This window comes from Macadamia integrifolia, chromosome 7 (assembly GCF_013358625.1).
Source record: "Macadamia integrifolia cultivar HAES 741 chromosome 7, SCU_Mint_v3, whole genome shotgun sequence".
NCBI classification, from domain to species: domain Eukaryota; kingdom Viridiplantae; phylum Streptophyta; class Magnoliopsida; order Proteales; family Proteaceae; genus Macadamia; species Macadamia integrifolia.
This window is the reverse complement of record NC_056563.1, coordinates 22,119,782-22,143,484: the sequence shown is the minus strand read 5'-3', so window position 1 is coordinate 22,143,484 and position 23,703 is coordinate 22,119,782. Positions and strand designations below refer to the sequence as shown.

The following is a 23,703-nucleotide window of genomic DNA, read 5'->3' as shown; positions in this document are numbered from 1 at the left end:
AGGCATACCTGAGATGACAGACCGAATCAGTTCAACCCTACCTGCCATGGACAGCAGTTTTCCCTTCCAACCCTGCAAACGAGCCTTGATCTTGTCCATCAAGGGGAGAAGCCTATCTTTTTTGACAGCGCCTTTGAAAATTTCCACCCCAAGATACTTCGTAGGCAACACACAAATTGGGATTCCAATCAAGTCCGCGATAAACCTCTTCCTGTGGGGGGCAACTTTGCCAAAGAAATTTTTGCTCTTGCCCAGATTGAACTTTGACCTGAGTAAACTTGATATTTGTGGAGGAAGTCACGCAGACATTTAACATGTTTGGCAGCGGCGTTTATGAATATAAAAATGTCATCCGCAAAGAGCAGATGACTAGGAACCACAGTCCCTCTCGGCCCAGGGAGAGCCTTTATTTTCCCCTCCTTCAATAAACCATTCAAACCCCTACAAGGAACTTCCTCTGCTAGGATAAATAGCATAGGGGAAATTGGATCTCCTTGCCTCAAACCCCGCTCCACACCAAAGTAGCTTACTGGACCACCATTAAACAAAATAGAAATTCTAGATGAAATCAAAATCTCATGAATCCATCTCAACCATACCTCCGAGAAACCAAACTTCTTCAACACCGCAAAGAGGAAGTCCCATGACAGCGAGTCGTAGGCCTTTTGCACATCCACCTTGATCCCCATACCACCGCCCCTAACAGAGGTGTGTAATAAGTTTTCCAGCTCCGATGCCAAGCCAATGTTTTCTGAAATTATCTTGCCCCTTTGGAACGCCCCTTGTTCTTCTGACACCAAGCGAGGGAGGAGACAGGAAAGCCGCTCAGCCATTATTTTTGACAGCACCTTACAAAAGAAGTTTGTCATACAGATGGGGCGAAACTTATCCAAGGTTGCTGCCCCTTCCACCTTTGGGATTAAAGTCACCCAACTATTGTTCACCCCATTGGGCAGCTTACCACCTCTGAAAAAGGCACGCACAGCCTCACAAAAATCGACGCCGACAATTTCCCAACACTTCTTAAAGAAGGCTCCAAGGAAGTCGTCAGGGTCCGGCGAGCTCTCTGGATCCAGACTCCAAACCACCCTCTTTATTTCGTCCATCTCAGGGATAACTTCTAAAGCCAATGAGTCTTCTCTATTCACCTCCTGGGGGATGACCTGAAGCAGTTCCAAATAAGTTTCACATTGATTGGCCTTATGGAAGTCCTTAAAATAATTCGAGATATATTCTGCCAATTGACCCTGCTCTGAAACCACCGATCCATCTTGTTTCTTCAGTGATTGACTACAGTTTTTGGCACGTCGCACCTTCACTAATAAATGGAAAAACTTTGAATTTCTGTCACCTAATTTAGCCCACTTACAACGGGCTTTCTCTGCCCAAAGTTTCTCATGTAATTCCACAGCTTTCATGCCTTGATTAAACTTCTACATATCCTACATTGTGTCATATATAATAGGATTACTGATAACAAACATGTAATATCAAAAGTACTACTAAATGAATTACAAGAAATAAAATATAAGGGAAGACCTACTGTATTTGTGGACTCAACCATGACCCATATCGGTCTTCAAGTTCTTGAGGAATATCATAATGGTTCAGTGTGACAAATGGTTGTATTCCTGGTTCAACACAAAATAAATATAAGTTTATGTTATTAAAGTTAATGCATCCCTGTTACCCACCCATTTGATCAATTATTTGTGTATATATGTAGCATGTGTTTTTTTACCAGTCTATATATAGATAGGGGTGTCAATCGGTCGGTTTGGGCTGCTTTTAGTCAAACCCAATTGGCCTCCTACTCCTGGATCTCTCATCGTGACTAGGCCGTTTAAGTAAGTGATCCTCAAGGCTAGTCCATAGTTAGTGAATACACGTATCCAAACGTTTTATTAAAAAAAATCATATTTTACCATGTGATCCCATAGATATGAAAATAAATGTATTTTTAAAGTATATTATATTATACATGTATAATAACGAATTAAACATATAATACATATTACTGAATTTACTTTGTTTGAAAAAAAAGAGTGATCGATTGGGTACACGCTTTATAAAAGTTTTATTATCATCTAGTTCGTTTAATTACCGTATGTATCTATACTCGTTTTATTATCATTCCTAAACTTACTATGGGCTAGGTACGGTTCCATTTATAAATGATCGATTGGGTACTGACCTTTAATCGGTCTAAGTGGGTCACTAAGCCATTTATCTCTAAATGGCTCTAAATAGGCCTTAGAGGGACTACTGAGACATTAATCTCTGAACTTAACGGCCTTAAACAGGCTCTTCCGATCAGGCGATTATTGGACTGGACCCTTGCACTAGGAACGGTCAAATATTATTCAATTCAGGCTTGAGTCCAGTGTACATTTACTGAATGGTCCAGGCTGATCTCAGGTTTTCCTAGTCGGACTAACTGGGTGGGCCCAGAATTGACACACCTATATATAGACATCTTTAGGCATACATTTATTTCAATTTAACTTTCATAGAGGTAAACAGGGGAAAAAATTTAGGGCTGAAGTTTTGTGGTTTCAAAACAAAGATTAATGGTGTAGATATGATCGAAGTTACATGCGTGTATACCTGTTTGTGGAAGGAATTATTTTTAATGAAAGTATTTGGTGGTAATCTTATTTAATAAGAAAGAGTTTAATATTTAACCTTTGAGCAAGATTGCGTCTATCAGCCTGTTGTAAAATTCGATTCCAATGGAATCAACTTCTCCAAATCTACCTCCTGAAATTGAGATACGAGTTTAAGAGTCTAGCTTCATGTAAAATTCTTATTCTTTAGTGATAAGAATAAAAAAAGGAACTAGTGCAATAACTTACTTGGGAGGATTCTGGACCATGAAATGGAGAATCTATAAGAATTTGCACCTAAGGAATGCATCAACTTTGCATCTTCCTATTTGATAATTCATGGTTAATACAACTTGAATTTTTTTACATGCCTGAGTTGGAAGTGAAGGAAAACCTATTTTCAGTAATTATCTAGGTTTGAGCAGGATTTTGTGATGTAGATTTTACCATGTACCAATGGTAGTGATCATCTGCAACATCTCCAGTGCCTCCATCCACGATTTTTTCTTAAAAATGAAATGATAAATGGTTTTCTATCAGTCAACAATCTTCCTTTTCTTTCTCTAGTAATAAGAATTTTGTATTCAGAGCACAAGGCTCTTACTACCAAGGGTCTGGAGAGGGCCATAATGTATACAATTTTACCAAGGTAAAAGTGGTTTTCTCTTGATCTTTAGGACACACAGTGACTTGATTATAACCTGAATAGCCATCTAAGAAACAGAAATGGCTTTAGCTTGCTAATTTCTCCAGGATCTGATCAATGAACGGCAAAGGAAAGTGATTCTTAAGGGTAACAAAATTCAATCTCCAATAATCAATGCATACCCGCCAACCTGTGGTTGTGTGAGTAGGGACCCTGTCACCCTGGTCGTTCTGAACAACAGTAATGCCCAACTTCTTAGGCACAACTTGAGTGGCCCCCTCCACAGAGAAAGTATATCCTAATTTAAACTTCATGACGACTAGTTCGCAATAGAGTAAGTTTAACATAATAAATCAGTTAAAATAATAATAAAATAAAATTACTTGGTAAGTGAGTGAATACGTCCCAATTGCTGAGGCTTTTGTTACCTGCCAAGTAAGCACCCTCTATCTGGGAAACAAAATTTGGAAAATGACATCAAGAAAATTCTAACTTAATAGTCCCTGTTTTGGAAAAAGAATGCAAATATCTTTCAATACACAAAAGTCCACATATTTTTTGGTCAGTGTGTTCACTTTATAAACTGTTTAAACAAACAGTAAATCCCCAAATGGGAATTCTACTGGTAGTGCTTCTGAAGATTTTTTTTTTTTTTTGCTAAAAGGTCATTTTATTAAAAAAGAACAAAGCAAAACAAAGAGAAATACAAAAGGGCAGACCGATCCCACAAAACCCACTTGCAACCTCCACCTTCGGCATGGCCATCAGCAAAGGGAACAAGCAAAGGGCTTAGCCAAATCGAAAGCGGTGCCTGTCCAACGCATCAGACGCTAACTCATCAACTACATGTCTCGGGAACTCCACTGAGAATTCTGAAGTACAAGATTTAGATGCTTTCCTAGCCAGAAAATCAGCGACAACATTAGCTTCATGAAAACAGTGAGTGATCTTCCATTGCACCAACTCCAAAAAGGAAATAACAGATCTCCATTTCTGCAGGGCAAACCATGGAATCTCCCTTCTCTGAACTGCTGAGACCACGGACGCTGAGTCTGACTCAATCCAAACACCCCTAGCATGATAGTGTCTAGCTAGCTGAATACCCTCCAAGACTGCCTCAAATTCAGCTTCATATATTTGTTTGACTCCCAAAAAAATGCTAAAAGAGTCGATTACCTTGCCTTTATCATCCCGTAAGACACCACCAGCACCTGCATTACCTGGGTTACCAAGCGAACTTCCATCCACATTGATCTTCATCCACGCCCTGGAAGGCTTACACCAGTGAACCTCAAGAGGTGAAGGGGAAGTTGGATTTCTAATACTTAAACCTATCTTCCTGCAGGTCATCAAGTCTGAAATCGAACGAACTTCTTCACTTGATCCGTCACAGCAAAGCTGAACCTCTTGCCTTATACTTTGAAAGACATACCGCCCTGCCCTTTCTTTATTTTCCTGCCTTCTTTTATTTCTTTCCCACCAAATATGGTTGATAGTAATGAGCAAACCCAACTTCCATGGCTTCTTTAGCTGAATCACTTGAGATTTCCTCTTCCACCACTGGAACAATGATTGAATGCTTGGATGATTTACCCACGCCACTCCAAAAAAATCTAAAAAACTCTTCCATATTGATATGGAGAATGAACAATGTAAAAAAATATGAGTCATACTTTCTTCAGCCTTTCCACACAGGTTGCATCTGGATGGGAGATAAACACCTTTTTGGCAAACCAGGTCGTCCGTTGGGATTCTACCATGCACCACTCTCCATCCAAAAATGGAGTGTCTTGGAGGGAGATTCTTCTGCCAAATCAAAGAAGACCAGTTCACCTTCAAGGATTTCACTCTAACAGCCTCCCAAGCCGACCTTGAGGAGAAATACCCTGAAGGAACTAGCGACCACACCCTGAAATCCTCCATCTGCATACTCGTAATGTCAATCTTTTTAATCTGTCCAAAAATTTCATTAAGCATAGGAGATACTACCTCAGGTAGACGCCATTCTCCATTTATGATAAACTCCCCCACCTTTGCTGACGTAGAGAGAGTATGGTCACTATCCAGCGAAAGAAGTTCCATAATGGATTTTGGACCCCACCATTTATCCTTCCAGAAATTTGCAAGCTGACCGTTCCCTATGATCCAGCGCTCCTTGTCATCCACAAAGGACCACATTTTCCTGAGACCTGCAAAAATAGTGGAGGTGTTGCAATTTTTGAAGGATCTTCCATCCTTCTTTAGGAATCGAGCTCTGAGGAAGGTTAACGCCGCTGTCTTCTCCGTTTTGATCCTCCAAATCAATTTGCACAGCATTGCTTTATTTGAATCTCGCAGTCTCCTAAGACCCAGCCCTCCCTCATCCTTGGGCTTACACATAGAGTCCCACTTCACTGTGACAGCCTTAACCGTATCTACATCACCTGTCCAAATAAAGTTTCGCATCCATTTCTCCATCATCGCCACAAGAGATGCAGGCCACCAATAAATAGAGAAACTATGAGTCGGCATCCCCGAAAGCACCGATTTAACCAATTCCACCCTACCTGCCATTGACAACAATTTCCCTTTCCAACCCGCCAGTCTCCCCTTAACCTTGTCCATAATCGGCAACAAAGTATCTTTTTAATCCTTCCCTTGAAGATTTCCACACCTAGATACCTTGTAGGGAAGGTACACATGGGAATGCCTAAAGTTTCAGATATTCGATGCTTCCTGGAAGGTGATATTTTTCCCAAAAAGAGTTTGCTTTTTTCTAAGCTGATGCCTTGCCCAGAAAACTCTTGGTACTTTAGAAGAAATTCTTTAAGAGTCCTCACATACCTCATAGAAGCATTGGAGAAGATGAAAATGTCATCTGCAAATAGAATATGGGCAGGAGTTTTGACACCGCGAGGCCCATGAATTGGCTTCAATTGATTAATCTCGATCAGATGCTTTAAACCTCGCGATAGCACTTCCTCCGCAATAATAAAAAGCATGGGAGATATTGGGTCCCCTTGCCTCAGCCCTCTCTCCACACCAAAATATCCCTGTGGACCTCCATTAATCAAAATCGATATCTTGGAGGATATCAAAATTTGGTTCAGCCATGTTATCCACTTCTCTGTGAATCCAAAGCGACGCAGCACCTGAAACATAAAGGACCACGAAAGAGTATCATATGCTTTCTTGATGTCAATTTTTAATCCCAGACCTCCCCCTCTCATAGAAGCAAACATCAAATTGGCCAGTTCTGAGGCCACACTGATGTTGTCATGGATTAACTTTCCTTTTTGAAATGCCCCCTGCTCTTCAGATATCAGCCTAGGGAGCAAATTAGCAAGCCTCAATGCCATTATTTTGGAAAGAATTTTACAATAAAAATTCCCCATACACAGTGGCCGGAATTTATCGATAGAAGATGCTCCCTCCTCCTTAGGAATAAGTACCAAAAAATTGTTGTTCACACCATTGGGCAATTGACTAGTTGCTTCTGAAGATTGGTTGGACGTTGCAATCACCTGATTTAATTTGATTGATCAAAAGGAGACTTCCTGGATGGAATCCCATTAATACTGCCATAGCTATAGTCTCCTTATCCACTACATCTGAGATTAATAGATAATTTTTTATATTTATCCATTATGAGTTTCATGCAAAAGAAATAATCTCACAATGTAAATAATTTGATGTAAATATTTATAAGGATTTGAAAACTTTTTCGTAACGACTAGCTTTTAATGATGAATTCTGCTTGAATTTCAGCATTAGTTTTTTAAACATGGATCATATTGAATACTATCGAGTTAGGTATTTGATCCTTAACTAAAACCCGAGGGGGTAGCCGTAAATTCGGACGTTCTAAGTGCCATTCCCATTAAGTACACCTTGGGCCACTCACACGGGGGTGTTTAGTGCTTTTCATTGTTTTCAGAAAAAGTTGAATGGTTCTCATGCAACCCCAGTATGACCCGATTCGCCCACAGGACTAGTCAGGCTGAAGGCGTGGATACCCATTTTTAACAACAATAAAAAAAGTTCGATCCTTAACAGACGTACATCATTTAGATCTACATGAATGCATATAATTTGCAATGGTAAGATGAAACTATAATTGCATGAAAACATATAGATTTTTCTAAGAGGAGATTACCTGATAAAAAGATGTTGCAGTTCCAAAAAGAAATGAGGGAGGGAATTCGGAGCGATCAAATGCACTGCTAACGAGGGAGGACATGAGTTGAAGAAACCCAACATATACCACCAAGAAGAAGGCTTTCTGCTTCATCTTCCAATGCTCATATATGTACCAAATGGAGTGATGAGGAGGGTCTTCTTTCTGTGATATAGGGTTTACATAATAGCTAGCTAGAGCTTAAATAGAAGAAGGCAGGCCATTGAACGCAAAAAGTAATTTCCACCAAAATAAGGAAGGCAAAAGTGGTGGACTTCATCACACGCAACAAGAATATATCTCAAATATAGTTAATATGCCATGCATGCAAATTGCAAAGGACCACCCCTCACCTCCTCAATTACGTGCCAAGTCTTCAACCCAAAAAAAAAGCCAAGTTTCAAGCCGTGGGGTGTGACATAAAAACAAATATTCAAAGTTTGAACCTTGTAAAAAATTAGCATTTTTAAAGGGAAAATGGTTTCTGTGGGGAAATGTAGGGGTTGTGTCTAAACTCGTAAAACAAATTAAGCCTTATCCTAACTTAATGAGGTCACGTGACTACAAACATCCAAAAAACAAAAAAAACCAAAAACTAAAATAAAGAAAACTGAATATTTAAATAGAGAAGAGGGAGGGGAACAGATGAGAAATGAAAATAGAACATGACAAATGAAAGATGTAGAATGCAAGATAAAAAGTAAGATGTGAAAGATGAAATATGAAAGTAAAAGGAAAAAGACACAACCCAGCAAGTCAGGAGGATTTCAGCTAAATGGGGTTGGCCACATGGAGCATTGCTCTCCAATAAGCTCTATTTGAGGTTATACTTGGTACCAGACCCAGACTACACGTCATCCCTCACTTTTCCTATGGTTATTTTAGGCCTTTCCCTAGCTCTTGAAGCTTCTTCAATCTGAATCATATCACTCATCATTACTGGTGCATCGCTAGGCTTCCGTTGAACATAATCATACAACCTTGAATGATTTTCTCGGAGCTTATCATTGATCAAAGTAACTCCCAAATCAGCTCTAATATGCTCATTCCTTAATTTATCGTTCCTAGTTTTATCGCACATCTATCTATCTTAACATCCTCATCTCTACCACACACATCTTCTCTATATGACACTTCTTAATTGTCCAACATTCTGCTCCATACATCATAGCTGGTAGCATAATAGTCCTATAGATTTTTTTTTTTCTTAACTTGGGTTGCGTCTAAACACATGGGGAGGGGGATGACTGCCATTTCCTATGAAAAACAATAATGCCCACCTTATTGATGCTTCTATGTACGCTCCCATTGACCCATGCATTGAAGCAAGGGACCATGCTACTAAATAGAGAACTTATTCCCAATAGAATACGGTTTCTTTTTTCTTTCTTTTTTTCATTTTTTTTTTAATAAAAAATGTTTTGGGTTTCCTTATCCTAGTAAACAAGTATAAATTTTATGGATATATATGTAACCAAAGTTTAAGAATCCTAGGGCCCGTTTGTTTAGAGGGGAGTTGGGGGTAGGAATGTTGTCAATATGGATCTCACATGTTAGTGGGGTGAAAGACAAGAAAGTAAAGATGTGGTGAAATAATTGTAGCATCCACCCCATCATGTTTGGTTGGGTGAAGGCTGGGAGGAAAGAGACCTTAGAGGCTTAGACTTTAACCAGAGAGAGAGAGAGAGAGTTAGTTGCTTCGGATACAGGCATACAGTACGTGGAAGAAGAAGAAGTTACTATTCCTACATCACAAAAAATAATAATAATAATAATAAAAATAAAAAATAAAAATAAAATTGTACGTTAAAAAACTTAAAAATTCTCTCTCTTTCTCTTCACTCTTCACTCTTCACTCTTCACCCTTCTTCTCTCTTTCTCTCTTTAGTATTCTGAGTATGCTGTTGAGATACCTCACCAGCGTCAATTTCTTGTCGATGATGGCAGCAAAACCGCTGGATGTCGTCGACGTGGATTCGGACTTTGTCGTCATCCTGGCCGAGCCGCTCTTTTATGTGCCCTAATTTGCGTGGTTGGTCTAGTCGTAGTAGCTCATTGCACGTGGCTCTGATGGGGTTTAGGTACCTCATCTGAAACTGGCCGGTCGCAACCTCAGGCTTTGGCTAATAAAGGGTTGATGAAGAAAGAAGAAGAAGAAGCTGACGATGAGAGAGAGAGAGAGATATTTTACCGCCTCACAAAGTCCCACCAATTTGATAGGACTTTGGAAGGGGGTGTGGTGAAGGCCACATCAGCAGACATGGAAAACCCTTCTAAACAAACGGGCCCTTAGGGTTTTCTTTTGAAAATTAGCATATTTTGTGGCTGGGTTAAAAATAAGTCATATATACTTATCAAGTGACAACCCAATTGCTAACTTCCTTGCCAAAGAAGCTGTCAAGTCGGGTAGGTCGGGTCAGAGAACGAATTTGCCTCCTTCTATCATCAACGAGCTCCACATTGATGAAACAGTGCCTCGGTTTAGATTTTACAGATAGAGGCTGTGAGCCTCTGCTGATGGCATTGCCGAAGGTGAACTCCCTTCTTAATTTTTTGAGCTTTTTTTAATTATTTTTTATTCTTTTTTCTCTTTTTAATAAAATTTCTGATCTTCTAGCAAAAAATGACAACTTGATCTTAATAGTCTCCATGCCACTCTAGCTTTTAGTTTACTTTCATCAGCTCGGAAGGTTAGTAGGCAAACCCATCTCGAGACCTTAATTGGGTCTTGGATAGCGAGGTTTAAGGTGGAAAATAATGGCGTTGATGATGCCATTATTGCCATTATAGGTTAGAGTTGGGAGCATCGAACATCTTTGTGGGGCAAAAGAAGATGCCTGTTGGTTGGAGTGTCAAGGTCACAAAGATGTTGGGTGGGCCCATCAAGTGATCGATCTGCACGATGGACGGCCCACAGTTAAAAATGGATGGAAACCTTAAACAAAAGTCATGCCACGTGTACAATCACAAGCTGAACAAGAACTTTTTGAATGGTAGTTATTTTTGGCAGTTTGCTTCCTCTGTAAATGATGATGTGTTCATTATCTGTTATCTGTTGAGGATTAGTTGGTATAATCATTCTAAATTCTAAATCAACCCAGACCGGACAGGACCGGACCAGATATGAGTGTCTTCGGTTCTGGTTTTATCCTATATTGAATCTGATCCAAGCAAAAATAAAAGTCCAACAAACAAGCAAATGAAAGTTTTGATTTTCAAGAGAATTAAGGTTGACCAAGTTCTCCTAAGGCCACGATGAATGGGAATCTATTTACTATGGATTTTTTAAATGCACGCATAAGGTATTAGGATGGGTTTTTGAAAAAGATACTAAAATCTTGTAAGGGTTTATGAACCTTAAGATAAAGTGAGTAGGTGGTAAAGTAAAACTGTGTCCAATAAGATTTAAAAACCTAAGAATGAATATAAGATATTGACTATTGGATATCGGACATCCGATATTGGATATCAAATATCATGAATGAGGAATAGTTGCCCTTTTCTTGCTTCTTTTTTTTTTCTAAGGTGTGGGGTATGGGGGAGGGGGAGAAGGGGGAGTGAACCGAAGAAGGTTTTGAAAGTGAATCAAAGATATATAACGATAGTTTACAGAATAAACATGCAACACAGTGCATATAGTAGAAAAGAAAAATGTATATGCAAATACTAAAAACACAAAAATATAAACAAATAGTCACAAGCAACACAACACTAGATTTAATATGGAAAACCTTCATAAGGGAAAATTCACGAGGTAACTTCAGGAGGAATCCACTAAAATCAAATAAGAAATACATTATTTCTCTTTCTCAAGTTGCCCAAAACTTGAGATTTACAACAAGAATGATAGAATAACGACATAACACTTGATGAAGAACATAAGGGATAGCAGAAAATGCCCTCAGGAATTGCCCAAATGTTAGATAAAATCTCATGCATAAATTGTGCACTTCTTTTCTAAGAAATCTTCAAAACTTCTACTGTCTTTCTCAAACAACTCTGTCTCTTAGTCTCTTCAAAATCGCTTTTTTCTCTTAACTGTACTATACACTTCCCAAATATCTATTCATTTTCTACAACTCGCTAAGAGCCCGTTTGTTTAGAAGGGGTTTTGATGAGGTAGGATTTAAGGGGTGAGAGAGTTGTACTTATTTTTCCAAAAGCATGGTAAAGTCATGTGTTTGAATATAATGGGGTGGGAAATACTCTAGACAACATTGGAATATGAGCTTTCCTATCTACTAATGTGGCTTTCACCCCATTCCCTTTCAAAGTCCTACCAAATTGGTGGGACTTTGTGGGGTGGGAAGTCATTGCAATTAATGATTCTTTTTCTTCATTCATCTGTTCTCTCTCTCACACCTATGTGCTAACCAAACAAAGTTGGGGTGAAAAAGTTCAACTTTCCTCCAACTTAACTTTCCCTGCCTTTAACCCCACCTACATGTGGGACCAAGTAGTCAGACATTCCTGCTCCAAACTCCCTTCTAAAAAACATGGGCCTAAAGGAAAATGAGCTTGCAACTCATGTGACACTTGACTAGCTCTACATAGGGCTGGACTGGGCCCACATGGATCAATTTTCGACAATATTCCTATTCAAATCATCTTAAATGGAATAAATCTTACCTTCCTGAGCTTGGTCTAATTCGATCAAAATTAGTACACATAGAATCAGGTTAATCAGAATCACCTCCCCATCCATTCCAAGTTGATTATGTCAATTCTGTTCCAAGTTTTAAAACCATTATGACAACTGCCTGGTCTATTTTCCTTTGGCTAGTGTACTTCTTAAGAATCCCATTATCAAAATGGCCAAACCTTGAATATATGTAAGGCAGGCTCATATTTGTTCAGTCGTTAGTAAAAGGGACGTCGAAGAAGTGGGTTTGACTCACATAGCCCCGATGTGGTGAAAAAGACTGAAGAAACGAGTTATGCCATGCGCTTAGATCGTGGTACCTTCTTTCAAAATCCATTCCAGGCCTTTGTATATGGGATCAACTCATAATGAACCATGCACCTATCTTTGCTATTCGATGGTCATGAATCTTTTCTCTTGACCTTGTACGAATTTTTCTTAGTTGACTTCTTAAGCTCCGTTTGGTATCGTTCTAAAAAAAATGTTTTTGGAGTTTTTTCGTTCTGTTGGAATGAATAAAAGGAATAAAGTGTTTAGTACACTTATGGTCTGTTTCTGTTTTTCAGGAACAAAAAGTGAAAAAAAAAAAAAAAAACTGAAAAAACGAGATTGGACTTCCCAATTTCGTTCCATTTTACAAAAAAATGAACTAACATTCCCGATAAAAATCTGAATTTTGAAACACCATTTTTTCGTTTAAAAACGACATTTTGACATAGAAACTGAAATTTTTGTTTTTGATACGAAACGTCGTTTCTATTAAATGGGGCCTTAGTCTTTGATCGATTTGGCTAGAGCGGTTCAATTGGCAATTGGTTCGGTTTAGCATGCGGGTATCATCCACAGTAAAATGCATTTCCCTGGGCTATCCAAAGTAGAGTTGCACCAACTAAAGCTATAGATGCGTGTATGAGTGATATTCAAAAACATTCTTCGTCTTGAAGGTTTGCTAGTAACTGCGGTCAGTTTGACTACAAGGATTACATAGATGCTAATTTGGATTATACTTTATCAAAAACAAGAAAAAAAGACTAATTTGGATTATGGTGTGTGTTTGTCCTCGAATAAGGGATGACTAATTCCCTTTTCCATGGAAAGAAACTGATTTTACGAGAGTTGAATGTGGCTAACCATTTTCCTCATCCTAATTTCCCACCTAATCTCTAGGTTTGAACGTTTGAACTTTGAGGCTAACCAAATATGGGATTAACCAAGCATATAGTTGCAGGAGCCTCATGCACTAGATTTTTTTTTTTTCCTTAAAATTGTTTGTTAGGGTTGAAAACAACTCTCATTTGTTGACTGTTATGTAATGATTCACATTGAAATTGTAGTGGAGTTTAATGGGCGACTTGATCTTGTAATGTTACATACTTGAAATGTAGGATCTAGATCCTCTCCAATGCCGGAGGGTGCCTAGCACGCATCCAGGTGCGTAACTGATGGAGCTCCTTGGTGCTAGATGTACGTTGGGAACCCTCCGTTATTGAGGAATATCTTTTTCTTGTAATGTTACAGCTTTGAGTTGTCTGTGTTTGTTTCTCTCTCTTATATGACTTGAATGTCTGTAACTCTCTTTTTCTACCTCATTTCATATTGTTTTGATAAATAGTAGGAAATCGATGACTAATTCCCTTTTCCATGGAAAGAAACTGATTTTATGAGAGTTGAATGTGGCTAACCATTTTCCTCATCCTAATTTCCCACCTAATCCCTAGGCTTGAACGTTTGAATTTTGAGGCTAACCAAATATGGGATTAACCAAGCATATAGTAGCAAGAGCCTCATGCACTAGATTTTTTTTTTCCTTAAAATTGTTTGTTAGGGTTGAAAACAACTCTCATTTGTTGACTGTTATGTAATGATTCATATTGAAATTGTGGTGGAGTTTAATGGGCAATTAGATCTTGTAATGTTACATACTTGAAATGTAGGATCTAGATCCTCTCCAATGCCGGCGGGAGCCTAGCATGCATCTAGGTGCGTAACTGAAGGAACTCCTTGGACCTAGATGTATGTTGGGAACCCTCCGGTATTGGGGATGATCTTTTTCTTGTAATGTTACAGCTTTGAGTTGTCTGTGTTTGTTTTCTCTCTCTTATGTCTCGAATGTTTGTAACTCTCTTTTTCTACCTCATTTCATATTGTTTTGATAAATAATAGGAAATCGATGACTAATTCCCTTTTCCATGGAAAGAAACTGATTTTATGAGAGTTGAATGTGGCTAACCATTTTCCTCATCCTAATTTCCCACCTAATCTGTAGGCTTGAATGTTTGAATTTTGAGGTTAACCAAATATGGAATTAACCAAGCATATAGTAGCAGGAGCCTTATGCGCTAGATTTTTTTTTCCTTAGAATTGTTTGTTAGGGTTGAAAACAACTCTCATTTGTTGACTGTTATGTAATGATTCATATTGAAATTGTAGTGGAGTTTAATGGGCGACTTGATCTTGTAATGTTACGTACTTGAAATGTTGGATCTAGATCCTCTCCCACGCCGGAGGGAGCCTAGCACGCATCTAGGTGCGTAACTGAAGGAGCTCCTTGGTGCTAGATGTACGTTGGGAACCCTCCAGTATTGGGGATGATCTTTTTCTTGTAATGTTACAGCTTTGAGTTGTCTGTGGTAGTTTTCTCGGTCTTATGTGTCTCAAATGTCTGTAACTCTCTTTTTCCACCTCATTTCATATTGTTTTGATAAATAGTAGGAAATCAATGCCATGGGAAAGGTATACCCAACACACTAGGAAGATGTTGGCGGTGAGACGATTGCAGGGATGGGGCCTTGCGATGAGGCAATTGCAGTGGCTGGGAATGATTTGCATCCCAGAAATGGGAGGTACAAAGAAGAAGAAGAAGAAAGGGATAGGAGCGGGTGGGAGAAGGCAGGTGTGGGATTAAACTATCAAAAAACTCCTCAGTTGAGAAATGAACACTATTTTAGGTAGTTTTGTAAATCTAAACTTAAAACCATGCATTTTTGTAAATTGAAACATAGGTTGGATAATTTTGTAAAGAGAAACCAAAAGTGAGTAATCATATACATTTCCCTAAAACGAATTGATGGGACCCATATAATTGTATAGCAATTGAAGGTGTAAATCCCCCTCTCAAGCCCAAGGATCATCATCAAATTCCCCTCTGTAGCTAAAAAAAGAGATTCAAAACTTAAAATCAAAGTGACTATTATAACTTCAAAAGTAATCGCAAAAGGACAAATTAATGAAGGCATTGTAAATTAAGTTACAACATCTTAGCCGGTTCAGTTACATTCTAACAGACCCATATATAGTACAACAATATATAAAAACACAAATAAAATAGTTGAATAGCACATGTGGCTACGAAGGTAGATGCAGTGTTCTTCCGACTCTTCCTTGACTTGGTTTTTGTTTTAATATCTTCACTCCATTAAGAAACTTGTGGTACCAAACTGCAGATTGTTTTGGCGTTCTCTCTAATGTATTATAATCCACATAGTAAATCCCAAATCTCAAAGTATACCCATATAGCCATTCAAAGTTGTCCAGAAGAGACCATATGAAATAGCCTCTCACATCAGCACCATGCCTGCAAATATGCATAACCACCTATTTGTAAATGCATTCATAAACTGCAAATCTCAAAACAACCTCACAGCCCATACGACAAATGATGTGTGTGTGTACGAGTGTAAGGTACATCCATATATAAACGTTATACCCAGTGTATAAGACTCCTGCCACGGCAGGGTCTGGAGAGGGTCATAATGTAACTAGTCTAGTCTAATTTCTTGCGACGTATAGAGGCTCTTTCTTGACTCAGATCTGTGACCATTAGGTTGCAAAGGGAGCAAATAGAGAGGAGGATTTGGAGGAAGGTGAGTTGGCAATTATTCCATATATTAATGACGTAAAAAACGGGGAATTGATGGGGAGATTTTCAAATTAGGAGGAATTTCATCATCAAGATACGTTGTTTCCCTCTTTGGAGAAAAATCAAGGGAGGAAATGTAGGATTTGAATTTGGAGGACAAAGTTAGTAAGAATTCAAATTCTAATGTAGAAATGTCTGAGGTCGTGGAACGCACCAAGGGACGAGATATTATCTCCAATTTGAATCTTATTCAGGATTTTCTTAACATTGAAGGTCGGCTGGATGATGAGGTGGCAAAGTCAACATACTTTATTAAGCAAAAGTGGGGTGACTCAACCAAGGAAATCTCTTATACTAATATTTTGACCACGGTTTTGCCTTCCTCAAAAAGTCTGGTGGAGAATATTCCTAAAAGCGACAATGTTGACATGGCAGATGGAGAGGATAATGGTAGGTTGATTCAAGATTTGACTCCCAAATCTCTAGCAGATGCGACTTATTTCAAGGGAGCTGAAAATCTTGTAGATTTTGTTATTTCTTCAGAGGAAGAGGCAGAGTTGAATCATAGTGAGGAGGTGATAGATCAAGTTGAGTTAAACCACAGTGAGGAGGTACTCATCAAGTTGATAATATATAGGGTATACATTTAGATTTTTCAGAGGAAGCATCAGAGTCATGAGGAAGGTGGCCTTGAAGTCTTTAGAAACCTAACTTATCCAGTAGTGAGAAGCTTTCTGCGAAGAGTCATCACTTGAAAAGTGCCCCGTATTTTCTTCACTCCGTGATTGGGTTACTTAACTCTTTCATAACATCTTTCATAATTGTTAAAGCTTTTCTTTCTATATTAGATGAACTGTGTTTCACTGTTTGTCCTATTTGATTTAGGGACCTCTCAACCTTTCTTTTGATCTGCCCAAGAAAGTTGTAGGGGTTGCCTTAATCTGTATTTTTATTATTCCTTAATACATACAAATTACCTATAAAAACAAAACAAAACAAAACAAAACAAAACTTTACCACTGGGCTAAGGTCCACCCTTTGTAAGGTACACCTATATAAGTTTTGATGAAATACCTCACGGCCATAGCAAGAGAATCTAGGTAGCAAGTCAGATACTCTATCCTAGCTGTGTCATTGAGCAAATCTTGCATAGGAACATCTTTATTGCTTGCCTGTGAATATCCTGCAAAGCATGTATCAGTTCTTGCACATCATCAAGCACATCTATATATACAAATTCTTATAATTTTGAGGAGATGATTCATAATTGAGCATTCTCTATCTTTAAAGTCTTACCATTTTCTGTGATGAACATTGGAGTATTGTTATATCTTTCTTTGAAATACATAATGATCTTTTCCATGCCATAAGGAACCATATAAAAGTCTGGCATTGCTGTCTGGAAGGGGGGTAAATTAATCCAATTGTTGGAGAAAAATATAGAGAAAAATCAAGATTTAGTAGAATATATATATATATATATATGAACTAAAAAAAAAATTTACCGGATCTCCAATAGGAAGGCCATCTCTTTCCCCTGTGGTTTGCACAAAGGAATCCCCTCGAGAAGTACTAAAGTTGCATTGAGAGAACAAGCAATCTTGTGCGTAGAGAGTTGTATAATGGTTAATTCCGATAAAATCCAACTTGCTTTTTAATTTTTCTTTATCATCTGATGAAAAGATTGGCAATCTTGAACCTACTATTTGACGCATTTCTGGCGGGTAATCACCATAGATTATAGGATCCAAGAACCTAAACACATCAAATTAAAAGAATATATTTTAGTGAAAAAAATTGGAATAAGGAAAATTTATCTCAATGTTACCATGCATTGTCGAAAGCCAGAGCCCGTTGAACAGCTGAACGATCTGTTGGGGTATTTCTGAATGGAACATACCATGCTGAACTCATTACCATTCCAATCATACCACTTTGATTAACCTTACAAGAATGCAAAGAAATTGCAAATTAGTCATTTAGCTAATTAGATAAAATACCAATCTTGGCAAAGAGAAAGTTTTCCCATTATATAGATCTGAGTCCTTTGATTAGTATGGAGAAGAGTAATTTCGTTATCGTGTGGGTGTTAATGATGACACAAGAGTCCAATCATAAGGATTACATCACCAATGATGTAGAGAGTCTCTTCTCAACGTATGAAGGAAAACTTAATACAATCTTTAATGTAAGAACCAAAATAACTTACCCAAGATTTATTAATATGATACACAACTAGTTTAATTTAATATAATGATTCTTAATAACATTCTTAGCTAGCCAACTTCTAATTAATATGTAGAATAGAATTATACCTGATAACTTTTCCTATAGATGCTAGCTGCAGTGGCATGAGATAATATTATATTGTGTGCAGCAAGATATGGCTCAATAGCTGAGTCCCCAGATTTGCAACCTCCCTCTGGACTAGAGCAGTGGTTAGGTGGGTAAGTTCCACTAAGGTAACCATATTTTGCCACAACATTTGGCTCATTGAATGTGGTCCAGTACTTCACTCTATCACCAAAAGCTTTGAAACACACTTCTGCGAAATATCCATAATCTTGCCTGTAGTTTAAACAATTCTGATGAGCATAAAAACCATTATTCATGCCTTGAACAAACTTCTATGTGCCCTACATTTTTTCATAATAGGATCACTAATAATAAACCTGTAATATCAAAAGTAGTACCAAATGAATGACTAGAAAGAAAATATAAGAGAAGGCCTACTGTATTTGTGGACTCAACCATGAACCATATCTGTCTTCAAGTTCTTGAGGAATATCATAATGGTTCAATGTAACAAATGGTTGTATTCCTGGTTCAACACAAAATAATTATAACTTTATGTTAGTAGAGTAATGTATCCATGATACCCATTTGATCAATTATTTGTGTATATATGGGGCATGTGTGTTTTTATCTGTCTATATATAGATAGGGGTGTCAATCGGTCGGTCGGGGCCTGTTCCGGCCAGGCCTAGTCATCCACCTACTTTAGGATCCTACATAGTTAATGGCCCAATTAAATAATTGATCCTCATACGTAAATTGATGTGGATTGCCTCATGAAATAGCAATAGAGATTTTCTAGACATTTGTAATTCGTGGTTTGATTGGACAACATGTTGCTTCCAACATAGGGGTTACTAAAAGTAAAATTCAAAAAAAAAAAAAAAAAAATGTATGAGAAATACAGTTAGGCAATGGGACCTGATCTTTAATTGAGTTAAATGGTCCACTAAGCCATTTATTTCAAAAGGGTCTTAGATAGACTATGGAGCCATTTAAACGGACTCTTAGGTAGTTGGTCCTGATTGGGTCGCTATCGAGCTGAACCCTCGCATCAGGAACAATCGAATATTATTCAGTCTGAACTAATTACTGCGGGCATAAAATTTAGATACTAGATAGATATTCTTTAATTTTCATAGAGCTAAGCAAGTGGACAGAATTTACGGCTGAAGTTTTGTGGTTTCAAAACAAAGATTAAAGGTGTACATATGATCAAATTTGAATGTGAGCACACCTGTTTGTGGAAGTAAAATATTTTCTTTTTTAATGAAAGTTTTTGGAAGTAATCATAGATAAGGAGAATGAATTAACCCTTGAGCAAGATTGCGTCTATCAGCTTGTTGTAGAATTCTATTCCGATGGTATTAACTTCTCCAAATCTACCTCCTGAAATTGAGATATGATTTTAAGTCTAGCAATATGTAAAATTCTTTCTTTAGTGATAAAAATAAAAAGGAACAAGTGAAATAACTTACTTGGGAGGATTCTGGACCATGAAATGGAGAATCTATAAGAATTTACTCCTAAGTAATGCATCAACTCCACATCTTCCTACTTGACGATTCATGGTCAAAACAAGGTGAGACTTTTTTTTACATGTTTGAGATGTGAAGGAATAGAAGGAAAACCTACTTTCAGTAATTAACTTGGTTTGGGCTTGATTTTGTGATGTAGAATTTTTACCGTGTACCGATGGTAGTGATCATCTGCTACATCTCCAGTGCCTCCGTCCTTGATTTTTCCTTAAAAATCAAAAAAATAAACAGTTCCTTATCGGTCAATAATCTTCCATTTCTTTTTCTAATAATAAAAAAATCCATATTTAGTGCAAGAGACTCCAACCACTACAAGATTTTGGGAAGGTCATAATGTACTTAGTCTTACCCCTCCTTCGCAGAGAGATTATTTCCAAATTTAAATCCTAAAAGACTTGGTCGCAATGGAGTAAAACTACCATAATAATCCAATTAAAATAATAACAATAATAAAAAAAAAAAAATACCTGGCAAGTGAGTGAATACATCCCAATTGCTGAGACTTTTGTTACCTGCCAAGTAGGCACCCTCGATCTGGGAAACAAAGGTAAGAAAATGACATCAGGAAAAGTCTTTCTTAAAGTCATTGTTTTAAAATTGCAACTATCTTCCAATACACTAAAGTCCACATATTTTTTGGTTGGTGTATTTACTTTATAACTTTCTTAAACAAACAGTATATGCCCATAATGGAATTCCACCGGTTGTGTTCTGAAGATTAGTTGGACGTTGCAATCACCTGATTTGATTTGATTACTAAAAAAGAGACTTTCTAAATGGAATCCCATTGATACTGCCATAGATATAGCCTCCTTACCCACTACCTACAACCGAGAGAACTAGACTAAATTTTTGTAACTTTATTTCTGTTCATTGAATCGCTCATCTCTGATAGCAATGTTAAGATGGATTAGCAGTCCAATAAGAATTTTTTGTAGTGTCTCATATTTACCTTCTTTAATGATATTCATTTGTTGACTTTTAGAAAAAAAAAAAAACACCGAAACTCAGAACAGATTGATCCAAGCTAATGAGACCCATACAGAAACAAGCTCCTCGTCAGTAGAGCCACAATAGGACTCCCCTATCCCTAAGGAGACATAACTCCTCAGTTCAGTCATGTTAGGAAGGACTCTTTGTTATTATACGAATAAGAGGTGTGACTCAACACCTGAACCAAAAAGGACTCCCCTATACGGATGAAGGTGACCATGACTATTGAAGACCTTAGGCTCTCCCCATTGGTCATGGGTAGTTCTATGGCTCCTTCGACTTCTGATGAGGCTCCCGAAAACCCATATGACAACCCTCCTGCTAGCTTGAGTCATCCCCAAATCTGAGCTTCCAATACGCATTGTATGACATGAGATTGACGGAGGCCCCAGTGTCCATTAGCATTCTATGAAATGGGCAGTTGGCAATAAACAATCAGATTATGATCATATCACTATGCGGCCAATTTAAGCCTTCTAGATCAGCATCTGAGAACGAGATCATTGGATTGGCTAAGGCTAGCTTTACAGACTGCTTGGTCATGTAGATGAACCAAGCATGGGCTTGGTCTTTCTGACCAACTCTGCACCGGGTTTTCCCAGAATTGTCAGAATTGTCGAGCCCATGGGCCGATTGTCGTTGGTGTCAGTGCGCCTGTCTCCATCCGGCCTTTTGGGTACGATCTGCTTTTGGCTCAGCTTGGATTCATCTCGGGCCTCGTGGTTTTCTCCAAGAGTCTAGTTGACGTGTTTGTCGAGGTAATCATTTCATCAATTCCTCTTTCAACGCCTTGCAATTCTTAGTGTCATGCCCCGTGGTCTCTATGTTATCTGTACTTCTGGTCCTGTGATTTCAGCAGTAGACTCGTTCGAGACCTGTCTAGCTCATACTGATATGAATTGTTTGTCTCCTCAGCAAGGCGCCCTGACCTGGTCTTTTTCTGGTCTCAATCATCATTTCCCAGTCGATGAGGCCTCTTTTTATCTTTCTCGGCCGGCTCTAGTTTGTCAGTGATCCCATTGGCGGCTAACACATCGTCCATATTGGCTTACTAGTTACACATTTGAAGCAGCTCTGAGATTGCATAAATTTGTGTTGTAACATAGGAGTGATGAAGTCCAACCGGCATCGAGGTAGGAGCTAGTTGACAAATATCCTCTTAAGTGGAAAATCAACTTGGAAAATAAACATGCCGTACAATTATACATTTATAAAGATCTTGATATCCTTTCCTCAACGACTAGTTTTTAAAGATGAGTTCTATCTAAATTTCAATAATAGATGTTAAAACATGAATCATATTGAATCCCTAACAAACATACATTCATTTAGATCCACTTGAATGCATATTTGTAGTGGTATGAAGAAAAAAATCTATATTTGTATGAAAACATATAGGATTTCTTGAGAAGGAGAACAGAAACAAGTTGATTACCTGATATGAGGATGTCGCAGTTCCAAAAAGAAACGATGGAGGGAATTGGGTGTGATCCAATCCACAGCTAGCTAGGGATGAGATGAGTTGAAGAAACCAAACAGACACCCCCAAGAAGAAGACTTGTTTCTTCTTCATCTTCCAATGTTCATATATTTGTACCTAAAGGAGTGAGGAGGGTCTTCTTTGTCTGATATAGGTTCTACAAATAATAACTACTAGCTTAGCTAAGGCCTTTATAGAAGGAGGCAAGCCATTAAATTCCAAAGTAGTGGCAACTTCACACGCAACAGTAGCACATCTCAAATGTAGTTAATATGACATGCATGCAAAGGTCTATCCCTCACCCTATCAACTACCTCCTACCAGAAAGGTGCAAAGTTCAAACCTTGTAAAAAATTAGGATTTATTAAAAGAAAAAAAAAATTATGGGGGAGTGTGGCCCTTGCATCCTGATAGGGGGAAGAGGAAAATAACCGATCCAACTCCATGAAGTAAAATATAATGTCTTTGTTGATGTTTCTTCGTGCGCTCCTATTGGCCCTAGTTTATGTGTAGGAGCCACATTCCCCTATAGGAAATACTTCCCTTTATCAAAAGTATGGATTTTCTTCATCCCACTAAACAAGTATAAATTCTATTAACATATAATCAAAAAAATTTTTTTTTTGACATACCAAAGTTTAAAAATCCTTTTGAGGTAAGAATACAAGAATCCATACAAAATCTCTTTTACAGGTAGAGAGTGACATGTAGAATCTATTTCAAAGATGAGAAGGTTCTTACAATCTCTTTTAAGGATGAGAGGATCTTTACAATCTCTTTATATGATAAAGGGTCCTATTAAATCTCTTAAGGATAAGAGGATCGTTACACAAGCCTAAGTGCAGTCTAGCACTTGAATAAACAACAGGCCCACTTCTAACCAACTGTTGGGCAAAATAAAGTTTCAATGAAATAGAAAGGTTGGATGTTACCTTGTGTTGTGCATGTATGATATGCAATGAATAGAATGAATGCACATTGTTGCCTTCTCAATGATTGCAATAGAAGCCAAATAATGGAGAAGACTTGTATAGAGAGAGTTGAGTTTTTCTTTGAAGACATGCTCAATAGCAAGACTAGAACTCAAACATATAACTTTATTCTCTTCACTCTAATGCCCAATTAATATACTTAGACGAGTAATATTGAGTGTTATTATGTTGTGCATAAGGGTGAGCTATTTATAGAATGAGTGGGTTAAGAAAGGGGTAAAAACTTATGCCTAATGGACACTTTTTGTCTCTACTAGTAACTATCTATAGGATCTAATAGTTACCGAATCATATATCCATTGGAGGAATATAATTGTTGGAATTCAAAAACTAGAGGTTGGGAGAAGGCCATAGAGCATCCGGTAGGTATCCAGTTAGCCGGAGAACATTAGTGAAGGGCCATTTACTTGTAGGCAATACTCTGCCTACTCTGAATGACACTTATTCGTGATTGCAGTGTATCACTATCACTTCATCAACTAAATCTGATTAGTCT

General features: G+C 38.0%; 3 protein-coding genes across 5 annotated transcripts in view; 1 reads left to right on the top strand and 2 right to left on the bottom strand.

Moving 5' to 3' along the window:
* Positions 1–23,703, top strand: part of LOC122084577 (beta-glucosidase 9-like) — a 42,945-nt gene that overhangs the window by 10,202 nt on the left and 9,040 nt on the right. The window lies entirely within an intron of this gene.
* Positions 1,422–7,594, bottom strand: LOC122084576 (beta-glucosidase 18-like). The gene is made up of 6 exons (XM_042652930.1): positions 7,388–7,594; positions 3,636–3,702; positions 3,054–3,112; positions 2,856–2,931; positions 2,686–2,760; positions 1,422–1,631 (listed from the first exon to the last, which is right to left on the bottom strand). Exons 1-6 carry the CDS (start codon positions 7,520–7,522, stop codon positions 1,540–1,542), a joined length of 504 nt encoding a protein of 167 aa, XP_042508864.1. The 5' UTR covers positions 7,523–7,594; the 3' UTR covers positions 1,422–1,539.
* LOC122084575 (beta-glucosidase 18-like) lies at positions 15,215–22,524 on the bottom strand. Of its 2 annotated transcripts, XM_042652927.1 has the most exons (12): positions 22,171–22,522; positions 20,210–20,276; positions 19,891–19,949; positions 19,683–19,758; positions 19,519–19,593; positions 18,643–18,730; positions 18,225–18,477; positions 17,738–17,853; positions 17,415–17,664; positions 17,206–17,308; positions 16,984–17,092; positions 15,215–15,624 (listed from the first exon to the last, which is right to left on the bottom strand). In XM_042652927.1, the coding sequence occupies exons 1-12, from the start codon at positions 22,306–22,308 to the stop codon at positions 15,396–15,398; spliced, it is 1,563 nt and encodes a 520-aa protein (XP_042508861.1). In that variant the 5' UTR covers positions 22,309–22,522; the 3' UTR covers positions 15,215–15,395. The 2 variants fall into 2 exon arrangements, with proteins under 2 accessions (XP_042508861.1, XP_042508862.1); XM_042652928.1 differs by lacking the exon at positions 16,984–17,092 and having other exon boundaries at positions 15,460–15,624; positions 22,171–22,524.

Bases quoted from the DNA above. Each gene is read 5' to 3' on its own strand.
- LOC122084576 (XM_042652930.1), bottom strand. From the start codon at position 7,522: ATGAAGCAGAAAGCCTTCTTCTTGGTGGTATATGTTGGGTTTCTTCAA. The intron at 2,932-3,053 runs GTAAAATCTACA...ATTATCAAATAG, and splicing joins ATCACTACCATTGGTACATG to GAAGATGCAAAGTTGATGCA. The intron at 1,632-2,685 runs GTTAAATATTAA...GTGTTGAACCAG, and splicing joins AGACGCAATCTTGCTCAAAG to GAATACAACCATTTGTCACA.
- LOC122084575 (XM_042652927.1), bottom strand. From the start codon at position 22,308: ATGAAGAAGAAACAAGTCTTCTTCTTGGGGGTGTCTGTTTGGTTTCTT. The intron at 17,665-17,737 runs GTAACATTGAGA...TGATGTGTTTAG, and splicing joins CTGGCTTTCGACAATGCATG to GTTCTTGGATCCTATAATCT. The intron at 17,093-17,205 runs GTAAGACTTTAA...CATGCTTTGCAG, and splicing joins AATGTTCATCACAGAAAATG to GATATTCACAGGCAAGCAAT.